The sequence below is a fragment of the Hippoglossus hippoglossus genome, chromosome 7 (genome assembly GCF_009819705.1).
Source record: "Hippoglossus hippoglossus isolate fHipHip1 chromosome 7, fHipHip1.pri, whole genome shotgun sequence".
Lineage (NCBI taxonomy): Eukaryota > Metazoa > Chordata > Actinopteri > Pleuronectiformes > Pleuronectidae > Hippoglossus > Hippoglossus hippoglossus.
In genome coordinates, this window is record NC_047157.1 from 12,972,105 (window position 1) to 12,986,224 (window position 14,120).

General features: G+C 41.1%; 1 protein-coding gene across 1 annotated transcript in view; it reads right to left on the bottom strand.

The window, feature by feature from the left end:
- The window catches only part of casz1 (castor zinc finger 1), a 76,959-nt gene extending 65,875 nt beyond the window's left edge, over positions 1-11,084 (bottom strand). The window contains exon 1 of the mRNA XM_034590138.1: positions 10,647-11,084. Coding sequence (XP_034446029.1) covers positions 10,647-10,695 — 49 coding nt within the window. The 5' untranslated portion in view covers positions 10,696-11,084. The remainder of the gene's footprint in view (positions 1-10,646) is intronic.
- Between the last annotated feature and the right edge of the window lie 3,036 nt (positions 11,085-14,120).

The window sequence follows — 14,120 nt, forward strand, 5'->3', positions numbered from 1 at the left end:
TAGAGACATCGAGCGAAGTTGTTTAAAATCCAAGTCTGTGAAAATAAATGTGCCCTTGAATGGTGAGTTAAATTTACTATAAACCTTCAGCATCAGCTCGATGAATGTGTCTGAAAGTTTCCTGTGTTATGTATTTGTGCTGAATATGAGTATATGTGTGTGTGTGTGTGTGTGCTCAGGCCTCATCAGCCTCTAACATTGAGAGGAATGACACTCTGTGATCAAGGACATGAATTGCTCATTGATTTTTAGGGGCCAGCTTAACTATCCATTCCAATTGATTTTTAGCTTTGCTGGGTGTGCGAGTTATGGCAGTTTTAATGTATCATCTGTATGTGTACTCATCACCCACTGCAAGAGGATTTACAATATAGTCAGTGGAAAATGCATATACAACACCAATGTGCAAATATGGGACAAGGACTTTATCCTTTTCCTGTTCTTTTTTTTATTATATATTTCAACAAAGCACAAGCATCAAAACTCATATCTTTATAGTAGGTGGGGAAAAAAAGACATTTAACACGATTTTTATACCTTGGTCATAATGTGCTTCTGAACTTAGCTGTATTTAAAAGGAACTTTATTGTTTTTGTGTTTCTGACACACTCATGGAAAATAAAACCGAAGCACGTGAATGAGCAGTAATCCCCTTTAATGTAAAACCAGTGTTGTTTAGAGGATGCATTTCATCTCAGAGTATCATGTAGTCACACTAACCAGAAAAGAGAAGACATTTTAAAAGGCCCACTCACAGACATACCATCGCTTCGCCACAAACCATCAAGGCGGAAACAAAACAGCAGATACAGTAAGTTCAAGAATCTCCCTGAGATATCTTTTTAGTTTTACGAAACAGAAACGAACAGTCGCCTTTTTTTACATTGAGGAGAATGTTGCCATAATAACTCATATTACCCATCGATTAAGAATTAATATAAACTATTAATAATCAATGGTTTGATGATGTAAGAGACAGAGCAATGTGATCCAAAAGGCAGTCTAAAGTCATCTGTCAGGTAGAAAGTCATTAAAATAGAGGCTCATTTTCCTGCGCCAAGCTTAGGTTTCACTGAGGCAGGGATACATTTCTATTCTTCAGCAAAAGGCTGCGCTCTCATATGATATCATCTCCTTCAGAACATTACTCTCAATGGCTTGTCTCTTTCTTTTTGTCTTTTGTATTTTTTCTACAATTCAAATTCTCCTTTTATTTTCCAGATGGTTTGGGTGAAGCGTTCCTCTGTGTGAGGTAACTGCCTTTTGTTCAGTGAAAAGGACTCTGCATAAAGCACACTTTACTCCATCCTTTAAAAAAACAAGTCTGCTTAATTAATGTTTTACAAGTGCTGCTGTATTCTTAGTAAAAAAAAATTTAAAAAAAAGCCTCTATCAAAGCCGGCAGGTTCAGATTACGTACGCTAATTGAAATTCAGAATTTCTAAGCCAATTTCTTTTCTTTTTTTTAATTCCGCTGCCGCTCTTTCTTTCTTGCACACACAATAAAGCCTGGCGTTTGGTAGTCCACAAATGACATCAAATCATCTAAGTAATATGGGCTTTTCTTTTTTTTCCTGTATTCTCATGTTCAGCTAGTGGGTTCATGAGACAGCTTAATAAAGCAGTAAATGCTTGGGGAAGCCGAGAGCCTACTGCGTGTGTGTGTATGTGTGTATGTGTGTGTGTGTGTGTGTGTGTGTGTGTGTGTGTGTGTGTCTGAGAGTGCATGTGTGCGCACATGCAGGCACGTCTGTGTCTATGTGCACACCCATGCTCTCATGTTTTACCTCCACCAGGGAGCTCAAAGCAGAAAATAAAGCCGGGTTCCACATTTAAGCAGAATTTGCCAAAGAATAAAGCAAGAATAAAGCCAATGAACAAAAGAGAATGACTAATACCCAAAGCAAAGCCAAAACTAAGACACTTATCTCACAGGTTGACATTGATAGAGCCCATATTAATGCACATTGAGTTAAATGAATAAAGCATCATTTACAGGTTATACATGCATTAGTTGCTGGAGGAAGGCAGGATGTGTGAACAGCTGCAGGTGTGGGGCCAGAAAGGCTGAGGCCCAGTTTGGGCGACCATTATAATCACCAAATGCCACAAAAGAGGAAACTGGTGACCATGATCTGAGATGTAGTTGAACATCACATCAACGAGGAGATGAAACAAAATCTTTGTAGCTCAGCTTATACTCTGCATATACACACACGTTTGTTTTCTACACGGTTTGAACTTTTCCTGACGTCATCGTTTATCGGGTATGTCTCTATAGCAGGCAATTACATAAATTACAGAGTTTAAAAACTTGTCATCCATGATAACCTTTGCACTGAGTTAATCATTGCAGCGAAAGAAAACTGCTTCTCATCTGTTTTCTTTTATGTATTCACAAAAAACTCACGGCGGTTCGACAGGGTATTATTTTATTGGCTTGTTTTGCAAGCATTATAACTTTGCATTCTTCTCCCAAGGTCAGTTGTTAGCGTGCCATGCGCAGTATTTACACACAGGGCTTTTCAGGTCAGTTCCATTGTATTTACATCAAATAATTTTTGATAAGGGATGTAAAAGACCTATAAACCCAACATCATAAACGGGAGAGGTGTAGCTGAAGTAAGGACAAAAGATCAACGGCTGAATTTTTTCTTATCTCGGACACGTTGATATTTTTCAGTCAACTCAACAACCCCCCCTCTACCTCCAACCCCCCCCCCCCCTTTCTCCCTCTCTCTCTCTCTCTCTCTCTGAGTAGAAGCGTGGACTTGTTAGATTTAGTCCAATGGCTTCCCAGTGCGGCCAGCGAGCGAGCTCTTGTTTCATAGAGAAGTATCTCCGCTGTTATCTCCCCAGCACTATAATCACTTAACAAAGACTTGGGCATTCGCACAAATTAAAACATCAATAATGCATAAGTGCTTTTCAGTTTTGAGCTATAGTGTCCCTGTATTGGGATGAAATACCCCCCTCCACCAGTGGAAGAACTCTAGCTTGCCATCTTCTGTCCCACAAACGACTAAAAGAAGCCACGGCTTGGCTTTGAGCAACAACCCCCTCCTTCCTTATTTTAAAGCTGAGGATACAGCTGTGGTGAACATTTGGGATCTGCTCTGGTAACGGGACAAAATGGCTGGGCTGAGTGGGATGCGGAAGTTGTTTTAAAGCAGGAGGCGGTAAGTGGTGGTGGTGCATCAATGCAAACAGGCAACACCCTTGAGTGGCGCAGCGTGGCATCCTTCCATAAACAACACCACCGCCGTGTCCCCAACATTTATGATTTTGCGGCGAGAATGGCAACACAGGCCTGATTCTAATCCAAGTCTGCATGTTTGCCCTATCGTTACATGGCTAAATCTGCCCGACCTAGTCTCTTATTTTCCCAGATGAAAACACCACACGTTTTATTTGGTTGTCAGTCGTGCTTTGCCTGAAACAAGTCATATGAGAACATTATGCTTTGGACAAGATGTGGAAGGGCGGGGACATCATGGGAACCAAACTTAGCGACACATTGAAACCAGGATGCTGTTCAGGCTTCTGTTTAATTTGAGCAAAGAAAAAAAAAAGCTTGTCTATATTTATTACTGCAGTTGTGAATATGAAGTGTTTTTGCGCTGACTGTGGAGGAGTTAAGTATCATTATTGGACTTGTAAATCCATGACCAGCACTGTTCCAACACCAATGGAGGACGAGCCATCCTATACAGATGGCCTCAAGGACAATTAGCAGTAATGATTGGTTGCCACATAAATGAGGGAAATTCTATTTGCTACTGCACTTGCTGATGATCACAGACCAAATGCCTCTGACAATAATATGGATGGCTGCTTTAAACTTGAATGCATACAGTACACTGGAATAGGGAAGTATCTGTCGCTCCGTTTTATATAAGAAAGGTTGCTCTTTAATTCTTGCACAAACACCACATTATCACAAGGAATAAAGAGACGAGACAAACAGCGCGGTGATCTAAATTATTATCTCTTCAATCATATCCTTTTCCCCAGATATCTTCATTTCCCCCCTCCCTTCTCTGTCAGTTAGTCTGGCAAACAATCCCCTTGTTAGCAAACTGTTAAGACAGCCGCTTGGTACACAAATTGCGCTCGACCAAGCGAATTTGTTTTGCAAGGGTGACCTGTTTAATCATCTCATTTTCTTTGGCGGACATTTATTCATCTGGTTTCCACGGTTACAGAGAACATTAAGGGGCTACAGTAATAAGGCTGGAGAGTCAAACAGGTAATAAAAAAATTAACGCCATTTTCCAGCAGCCGAGGACAGTGGGTGAAATGAATCAAGGGAGAGGGGAGAGGAGCAGCGGTGGGAGCGGGCGGGTGGGGTGTGGGTGGCTGTGTGTGTGTGTGTGTGAGGGGAGGGGGGCTTCAATATTGTCCAAACAATAAGCCTTAGTGGTTATTTTACTCTGAAGATCAGGTGGTGCTGTTATGGACATGACACTTTGGGCACAGAGCAGGAGAGATAAAGCTTTTAAAGTGGCCCTGCTCCTTTTTTTATTGTCATTTAGCGATTACATATCAGAACAATTAAAAGTTAGCCCGAGATATCTATTAACTTTGCTCTTTTTTATTTCTCCTGCGCTTCACAATAATTTGCACTCATGGCAATGCAACGTGTCAATAACATGCGGAGGGAGAACATGACATTTAGATGCCCCGGTGAGAAATGTTTCCTCCCGAGTTGAATCCTGGTTTCGTATATTGTCTTTTGAACAACTGAGCAACAGCAGAGAAAGAAAGATAAAAAGAAAGAGATAAAAAATGACCTTGGAGAATTTATACTTCATCTCTCACACTATTAGAATCAGTGACCTACGCACCAATTGAGAGAGTCCAACTTCTTGCCAAATATAGAAAATTCCGGCACAATAGAGGGAACAGGTGCTGAGGGCCCACAGAAAGTGACGGAGCCGAAGAGCTGGGTTGCAGCTCAACGCCAAATAAGGTAGCGAGACACATTGCACCAAGACACAAAACAACCTACTGTAATGTGATTTTCTAGGCCAGATGACTGTCACACATTCCCCTGAAAAAATAACATTTTTATTTTCTACATTAAGACAATATTCAGGGGTGATTTCCACTTAAATAACAACCCAACAAGAAAAAACAAGCAACAAATTTTATGCATTACTCATTTCTCCACTCCTTCCAAAACTATTTATAATTGACAGCAGGGCTTTGGCACTCCTAAAATATGCACAAACGTTCTCAACCTAACCCTTAATCATTTAAATCATCTGGTTTAACCAGTATTTGGGCATTTTGCGACTGTGCCAACACCTGGCCCCTACCTTGGTTACAAAAAAGAAATAAAAAAACTAATTGAAATCTTTCTTTGTTTGCTGTCGTGTTACTTGTATATATATACGTTGTTCCGGAGGGCGGCTCCGCTGTGACTGAGGTCAGAGAGGGAGGCACAACTGATGGCAGACAATGTGTCTCAGGAGAGGGAGGCAAAAAGAGATGTCAGCCAACCTGGCTCACACACACACACACACACGCGCGCATGCAAACGCAAACGCAGGATACGCAATCTAACATCAAACGCGCAGCGCTCGCGTGTCACAAGGATTGCTCTCCCCTCCTCACCCTGTGACTGAGGCGGGAGCCTCGGAGAAACAAACTCTCTGTCATACACTACACGCGGGGGTGAAATCCCCAAAAGAGGATACAGAACGGACAGCAGCGAGGGAGGAAAATGGCTAAGCTGTGGCTATGGGACTGCCAACTGTTCTGCTAACAGCCTCTTAACAGGTGTGGGCCCTAGAACCATGTAATCCTATCAAGTTACCAAGTGGAAAAAAAAGAAAATCTGACAAACTGCAAACTCCTGGCCTCTTCCCCTCTTTCTCTCGCTTGCTCTCCCCCCCTCTCTTCTCTATCTTTCTCCCCTCTTTCTGTTGGCAGTGACAGAAACGAACAGCTGGGCTTCAGATTTATCATGTACAGACAGTAATTATTGCTGGTGCTGCCTGCTACTGACCCAAGTGAATAGAGAGTCACATGAAGAAACACACGGCAGAAACGGGGGGATCTGGAGTCGAGGGGGCGTCGGGTTGTGGAGCATGTTGTGTGCGAGACAAGGCAGAGAGAAGGAGGGCAGTGTTTAAACGTCACTACGTTCCTGTTTGCAGTCAATTACGGAACGAGGACAGGGGTATTGGCTCTGTAACTCGCCAGAGCAAACACTTCCTCGCTCACATTGAAGGTGACAGAAAAAAAACTGGTTCCATGTTTGTTTGTGCTTTTTTTTCTCTTTCCTCATATCAAGAATAAAGACAGTAAAACAGGCGCTGGATTCCCGTCAGAGAAAAGGTGACCGAGAACTGAAACTGAGAGATGTGCTCAAAGCTGAAAAACAGAGTTAAAGTCAGAAGATTTGTTTCTGCACCTCGTCTCTGCCTTCAGTTTTTTCGCCTCAGATGAATGATTTACTAAACTCACTAACAATGATTGATTAATTAAAAAACAAGAAAATGGCATTGATGCCGGACCACAAAGTGTTTCCGTCATTATCTCAACCCGGCCTGACCCCACCTGCTGTATTTTTTCCAAGGATAACAGGGTCAGGAGATAAACTATCAATTTATTACCTGTGTCAATCACTGTCCTTGTCATTAAATAACCCCACATCTGCCGCTGCTGCCTTTTCATGCACATGGAGAGTCGTATAGAGAGTTGTGTTCTGTCACATTCCAAACCTACGTACGGGCTGGTTCACACCTTAAAGACCCCCTGCCACATTTAAAAGGATTAGTCACCACATTTTGTGCCGCCTTAATCTCTCTTTCAGCTGCCCCTAATAAGTGCGCTTCGATAAGCAAAGCATGCAAATTCATTCATGGCCAGTGGAGACCATGCTTTCAGACAAACGCGCCAAAGTTTTCCACTCTGCTAATTGCCTCCTCATTTTCCCATTTTCCTCTCTTATATGGCATATCAATGACTAGAGATTATTATTCTCCTTTATACTTTGCATGAAATTATAATTTCATATACAGATTAGGAGGAAAAAAAGAGAAAAGTTACTGGAAGCTTCGCCCTTGACTCTGCACACAAGATATACATGACACGGCACATTTAGCTGTGAGATTAAACGCAGGTTTTCTTTTCGACTGGACGCTGAGACATATGGAAAAGAAAAAAAAGTTTTTTTTTTCTAGAAATATAATAAATGGTAAAGCTTTTTTCTAATTGCTCATATAATTTATAATTCATGGCAATCCTTTTAAAGATAGTATAATTAAAAAGGATATTCACCCTCTCTTTTTTCCCTCATTTCGAGCGCAGCAGTTTAACAAACATGTATTATCTGTGATAATAAAACTTGGCTTGTTATATTTTAGATAATAAAGGCAATGAAGACCCAAGGTGCAACCTGTTTATCATTCTGGAATATTTCTTCACCGAGTATTAATTAGGCCATTACTCCAGATTGGTGACGGGGAGCTTTGAGGTTTTAATTAGGTGCTGGCCACTGCATGAGTGCACAGGAGTGAAGAAAAGGGGTGGTGATGCCACTTGCTTCGCTCCTGGCCCATATCAAGTAGCCCTGAACACTTTGGCTACTGCGGCAAGATGCATGGCAGCCCACGTGCATCTGGAGTTCATTTGATCGTTTGATCTCCGATGTTTCCTCTTACTGCCGTAAAGGAAAAAAAAGGCTGTTGGTGTGATTTGGGTATTAAAAGACGGGGTTAGGGTAATTATGGTGTTGGGTGGCTTGTGTCTGATGACTGGGCACATGCTCAATCCGGACTCAGCTGTCCCTCTCTTTCTGTCTCTACCCCCCGTAACACACACACATGCACACACACCTCCCTCCCCTTGTCTGCTGTCTATGTTCCCCCCTTCTCTCCCTCTGCCACTCTGCTAAAACCAGGCATAACACACACAGCCTCGCGTAACATCAATCAAACACTGAGAGCGCACCATAAAACTACACAAACATATACACTCCCATTTACTACTGTATTTTACACTTTTTTTAAATTGTCCAGCTCCGATGTAGCTGTAAAATGAGAAAAGTAAATTTATACCTGATTAAATTGATTAAGGCGGGAAAATTGAAAGAAAGGATCCACTGATGAGGCAGTGTTTTAAATATAAATTAAAATGATAAAATTGTATTTTTCATTTTTTGACATTTAAAAAACCTAAATAAAACATGAATAGAGGCATTTTTTAACACCTGATTCGAGCCAAGCCTGGTGTACACTGTGTCAGTATATTCAAATGCATATGTAAGTGATAACAAAAATCATATATTTTGGCATCATTTGAACAAATAAATTACGGGGATGTGAGCGTTCCTCCTCGGTTGACAAGGCGACACTAATCACCTCGTTGCTGAGAAGCACTCTTCCCTGACAAGGCTCCTTAGAATACAAGGATCCCCCAGGAGAAATCGGCATGAAAGAGGTTAAAGACAATGACTCGCATTTTTTTTCCACCAAATGTCTCCCTGTTAAATTTATTTCAAAACTCTGTTAATCTGCTGTACACAACATTCCCATTAGCATAGCCCAGCCCCCTAATAAAAATTCCGGCTAGTTTAATTAAAAAATGTAAATTTACTGTCATCCAAGGAGCAGCAGAAATAGGAGTGCAACAGCATATTTTATTGCTTAAGACATCAAATTGATTCAGGTTATTGCTAAATTGTGATAAAAGGTTATTGAGGGCCTTCAGACCTGGGCTTGTTTTTCTCCCTCATTTCATTCTGCTTTTTGTGGAAGGCCGTAAAAGTTGGAGAGGGCCACAAAGGGTTAATGAGACAACTCGGTGAGGGAGAAGGCAATCAACATTATGACTCATAAGAGGGTAGAAAAACATTTTCCGAGCTGACGAAAAGTTTGAAATTAAGGTGTGTCATGCAAACACTCATATTTGTCTGTTGTTATTTTAGACCATAACACGATCTACCTGAAATAACCAGACAACATGACTGAGCCTTCAGGTCTGTCTGTCAGTGTGTCTGTCTGTCCTGTGTGTTTGTGAAACCCTGTGGTGATAGTGGTCGTCTATACAGTCTCTGAGAATTTTATTTAATAAGCAGCACCATCTTTGATTAGATTTTTTTTTTCATTAATTGTGCCATATACGAGTTAAAGAGCAGAGAAGCCTGTGTAGTGTCAGGAGTGCTTAACGGCAAGATTAGACAGCTGGAGAAAACAAATAATTGTTGAGAGGATTCAAATAAGACACAGGGACAGTATGTCAGTGGCAAATAAACGTATTAAAAATAAGAGCCTGGAGCAAACCCTGCTCTCCAGTGAAGTTTTAATTACAGATTTTCATTCAAAAAAATATGTAAAGACATGAATATAGAATAAATCTGAATATGTATATTTATATTATAATTTCGGTAATTTATGAAAAATTCTATATAAAATTTAAGCAGCTTACTCAAAAAATATCACCACATTATTTACCAAATATGTATAGATTGCAAAATTTCAAAATAAAGCTTTTTTTTTTTTTACTTGTAATATTACAATTTAGTCATAAAGTAGTTATATTTATGCATGGTGCAAATAATGAAATACACAGAGACTATTAATACATACACACAAGTGTGAAGGGAACACACGACTCAGTGCATGCAGACACAAACGCTTACATAGTGTACACACGAAACAGAAATATCTAAACGTAAAATATGACTTATTTTAAAACACACACAAACAAACCCTTCGTGCAAGTGAAGAGGTGAGGAGAGTGACGCTCATGAGTGTGAAGTGTAATCCACTGACACTGGACAAGTTTATCCTCCAAAAGTACGCACAGACTGACTGTAAACCTGACAGTTACAGCTCTATTAAAATTTAAAACAAGCCCCATCTGTGCATTTGCAGAAAAATGCTCATAACTGACAATTGTTTTGTTTAATATTTCAAATATTATTCTGGCTATCATAACATGCACTGGATTTATTTTCTTTTTAATGTAACATACACCTGTGTGCTGCAAGTTACACTAATTAGAAGTACATGCTATTACTGATGTTAATTCCTGTTCCCTTTACATGTGTAGAGACATAAGCAACACAACAGTTTGTTTGCTTTGTCCCCTTGGCAACAAACCCTTAGGCCATTCACTGTACCCTGATGGCATTGCGAGTGCCTCTGTGGGTGAAACCAACAGGCTACCTGTATTTCTACAACACCAAATGTTGGCTTTTTTCATAAACATGTAATTAAAGGAAGGGACAAAATCAAGCAGGAAAAACAATGGATGAAGACAGAAAAAAAAAAGAAAGTCAAACAGGGAGTTGTGCTGGTCTCATGTCCTGGGAGAAAAAAGGCTCCCTGACAAGAGAAAATGAAACTGGCTTTGTGAACTTTCTTCACATGTGTACTGCGTGAAACACAGCCTCATGGGTCGTGTGCGAGAGAAATGGGCAATCATATTTGATATTGCAGTCACCTTTGGGCACTGTCAAAGAGCTATAAATAAGGGTGTCGCAACACTCGGGCATACATACGCACCGGCACATTGTTAAATCATGAACAACTTCCCCTCTCTGTATATTTAGTCAGCGATAAAGGCACACCTTAAACTGTCGGCTAATAAAACATATCTGCGACAGACAGAAAAAGAAGAGGAGTACTCACCATATTCAGCAAAGTCGAAGTTAAATCCTCTCAGACATGTAACTTTCATAATATTACTCAACTCTGCTGGAAAGTCATTCGAATGCTGGTTGGTGGAGGGGGAAATAAAGCGGAAAAGTAACTAGATTTTTTTTTTAAAAAAGGCTTCCTTCAATCATGCACTAAACTCCTTGACATGTAATCTGTCAATAGTTTGTTGCTGAGATAATGCCGGCTGCCACGAGCGGATTTGATTGGCAGCTTAGGGTCTGGCCCCTCCTTCCTGTGGTTTGACGGGGGGTAGGTGAAAGAAAATGTAGCCTCCCCCTTCCCCGCTCTCTCTGTGTCGCTCTCTCTCTGCCTCTGCGTGCGCTGCCTCGCTCTCTCCCTCTCTGCTCTGCTCCCATAGACACACACACGCACAGACCAAGCTGTTGGTGATGTTTTCTGAATAGGCTGATAGGAAATTATGGCAGAGGAGCCGGAGCAGTTTTTTTCTCCCTCCCTCAGTGGGCTGGCCTTTTCCATCTTTGTGGTCCTCTAGCCTTTCAACTCTCTTGGGGTGGAGCCTCCACTGCCTCTATTCAAATGAGGGTATAGCACAACACTTTGAGAAAAAAAGGAAGGTATTTGCGGAGGATCAGAGAACACGCTTATCGAGATATATTCTACTTTTACTGAGGAAGGAGTGACAGAATTATTTAAGTCGAAAAGTCAAATAGAGTGAGACTGAGTGTAAAAGCTGCTCTTTAAATTCTGACCATTTATCATTGTTTTATATTAAATACCAGCTACAGGGACTTACTATTACTGAATGTCATGTATTAAAGGATTCATTTAACTACATTTCAAACTGAGTACAATACATATTCCTCTATATATATTTGACGTAACATTAGCTCGAAGCGAATACCTCTTTCACTTCTCTCACAAAACAGGGATCCTCTCCATTTCAGTGCCGTGTAGTACTTTCTACGCCTCTCTCCCTCAGAGCACACTCTTTCTCCTTCCCTCCCTCTGATAAGCTATCAGTTTTCATTGTAATTTCAGGTGAAATGATAAACGACAGCCGTTACCAGGTGACAATGAATACTTTATAAGACAAACCCCTTATTTGCCTGGCAGTTTCTTCCGCAGTGGCATGCAAAGTGCCTCTGGTCCATTTGTACACACACACACTGCCCATATGCTCTTTGTCAAGAATGCAGAATTAACAAAGTGACACAAACAAAAGAAAAAAAAGTCCAAACTTCGAAAGGTCACTAGGTATTCCTGTTTTTCTTCACAGCAGTTTTATTTCTGAATAAAGGTGGTGTGCAACTAACATTTCATGGATATAGAAAAGAGGAAATGAACAACTTTATGGCTGTGAACCATAACACAATGATACACGTTGCTGGCTTCAGTTCCTGAGTGCTGTCAGCAAAGTCCAAAGTATGTACATAAAACAGGTTTTGGTGGATTTTAAAGTTATGATGACTCATCCTGTTTAATAATGGAAAAAAACAGCTTTGTCTCCTCCTTCTAACCCACATAAAGGAAATGTCCATAAAAGAATTTCTATCAAAAGCTCCCACCCTTGCTCTAACACTGTACTGTAAATACTACCAAAGCTTGTGTTAGACGTGATGAATAAAATCAAATTGTTTTCGCTCTACATGACCTGACTTGACAGACCTGTTGCAAAGGTTAAAAACATTTTTTTGTCAACTCTCAGTTATGTTCATCATCAATCACATATTATGAAAATAAACATATGTTGTTAAGTGGATTAGTGAGGCCTGGCAAGAACAATCTTAACACAAAAAAACTCTCTGTACACATGGTTATTATTTAATGGGACATTCTGCAATGCACATAAAGTCAATACAGGTGATCTGTAATGGATTTATAATCACCATAAGATGTACAGATCACTAATGATCAGCGAGATCACAGAATTTTTACAAATTCAAAGTGGTGATATCTTGTGAAGAACTTAATATCAACCAAAGTCATGTGGTTGGATATACAAAATAAAAACTTCTGTGTGGCTGTAAAAGTGCTTTTTTTCCATACAGCTACAGCAGTGTGAATAAAAAAGGATAACACAACTCCAGCAGTATCTAAACTTGATACTGTGGGACATTCTGGTTTGATTTCTCTTCATGTAACACAGTCCACAGGAGGGAAGGGGTTTGTTGTCCGTGCGCTACAGCCCTCTGGCCCTGGAGCTGCCATCTTTGGGGGCAAAACCATTACTTTTCAAAAGGAGCTGTGGGGCTTTTCGTTTGATGTGGTCTGGGGGTATTGTATGGTGCATGCGGGAGAATGTTGAGGGCAAGGTGGAGTGTGTATGCGTGTGAGTGCGAGTGCGCGCTGCCGTGCGTGTGACATGGCAGGGGTACATCAGTCAAAGGGCCGCCGGGCCAGACGTTTGGCTGCCCCTGACAGTGCACTCCAGGAGGGGCTGGTCTGGTGCAGGGCCCACTCCGAGTCCTCCATTCCCCAGGACAAAAGCCAGGGCCCAGTTGAAAGATGTGAATTCAGTGGCTTTTGTGCCCAAAGCCCAGAGACATGCCGAGTGAGAAATCTGACCTTTGCCGAGAGTCAGATTGTGTTTTTGAACCCCTCTTGCTGTCTCTGGCAGTTCGGGGCAAAGAGTGACTGAGCGAATGGGAGGAGATGGAGTGGGTGATAGTTGGCGTGGGGTGGAGGTCGCTCCTAACTGGTGGAGTGTACAGGTGGGGGGCGCGGGCGGGGGGGGGGGATACACAGAAGGAGCGGGCGGCGTGAAGCACTTCCACTGCGTCTAACTTCAAACACAACAAATTAAAATAGTTTGTGTTTTCCAGCAGACGATGGATCAAGTTTATTCTTGATATTCACTGTCATGTTGTTGTTAAATTGGCAGGAAATTGGACGTGTAAAAGCTTAATTCTGAAGCTGGGGCTTTTAAAGTGGGATTCAACGAGAGTTCACCCCAGTGTTATTCGAGGTTGTCTGTGATGTGGGATATTATTCCCTCTCACGTCTGTTTATATTGCATTATATATTTATTTTTAAGCAGAGAAGGAGCTGAATATTAAGCTTACACACAAATATAGCCGGAACAATAACGACGGTGATACACCTCTTCTTGATGAGGATCATTTGCATTACTCATGACAATGATTCTTCAGACTCTCATTTGAATTTCATAATTGTTGCATATAGCTGTATACATACATGCACTGTAAAAATCGCTTGACAAAATCGCGTTTTACGTACACACGTAAAAGCAATTAACATGGAGTTAGTATGAGGTGTAAGGTATATTTGTTTGTCGACAGGCTGCAATGTCTTTCTGTTATTCATGCAGTGTTTATGATATTACATGAATTATGATATAGCATGTTGCTTGGCGGCAGTGTGCTGAGAGCAGAGATTTTGGAGATAGAATAGGCCTATGTTTTTGAGTCATACATTTTTCTTGACACTGCTTTCATCCCCCGGCCGTAATCATCATATCTCCCC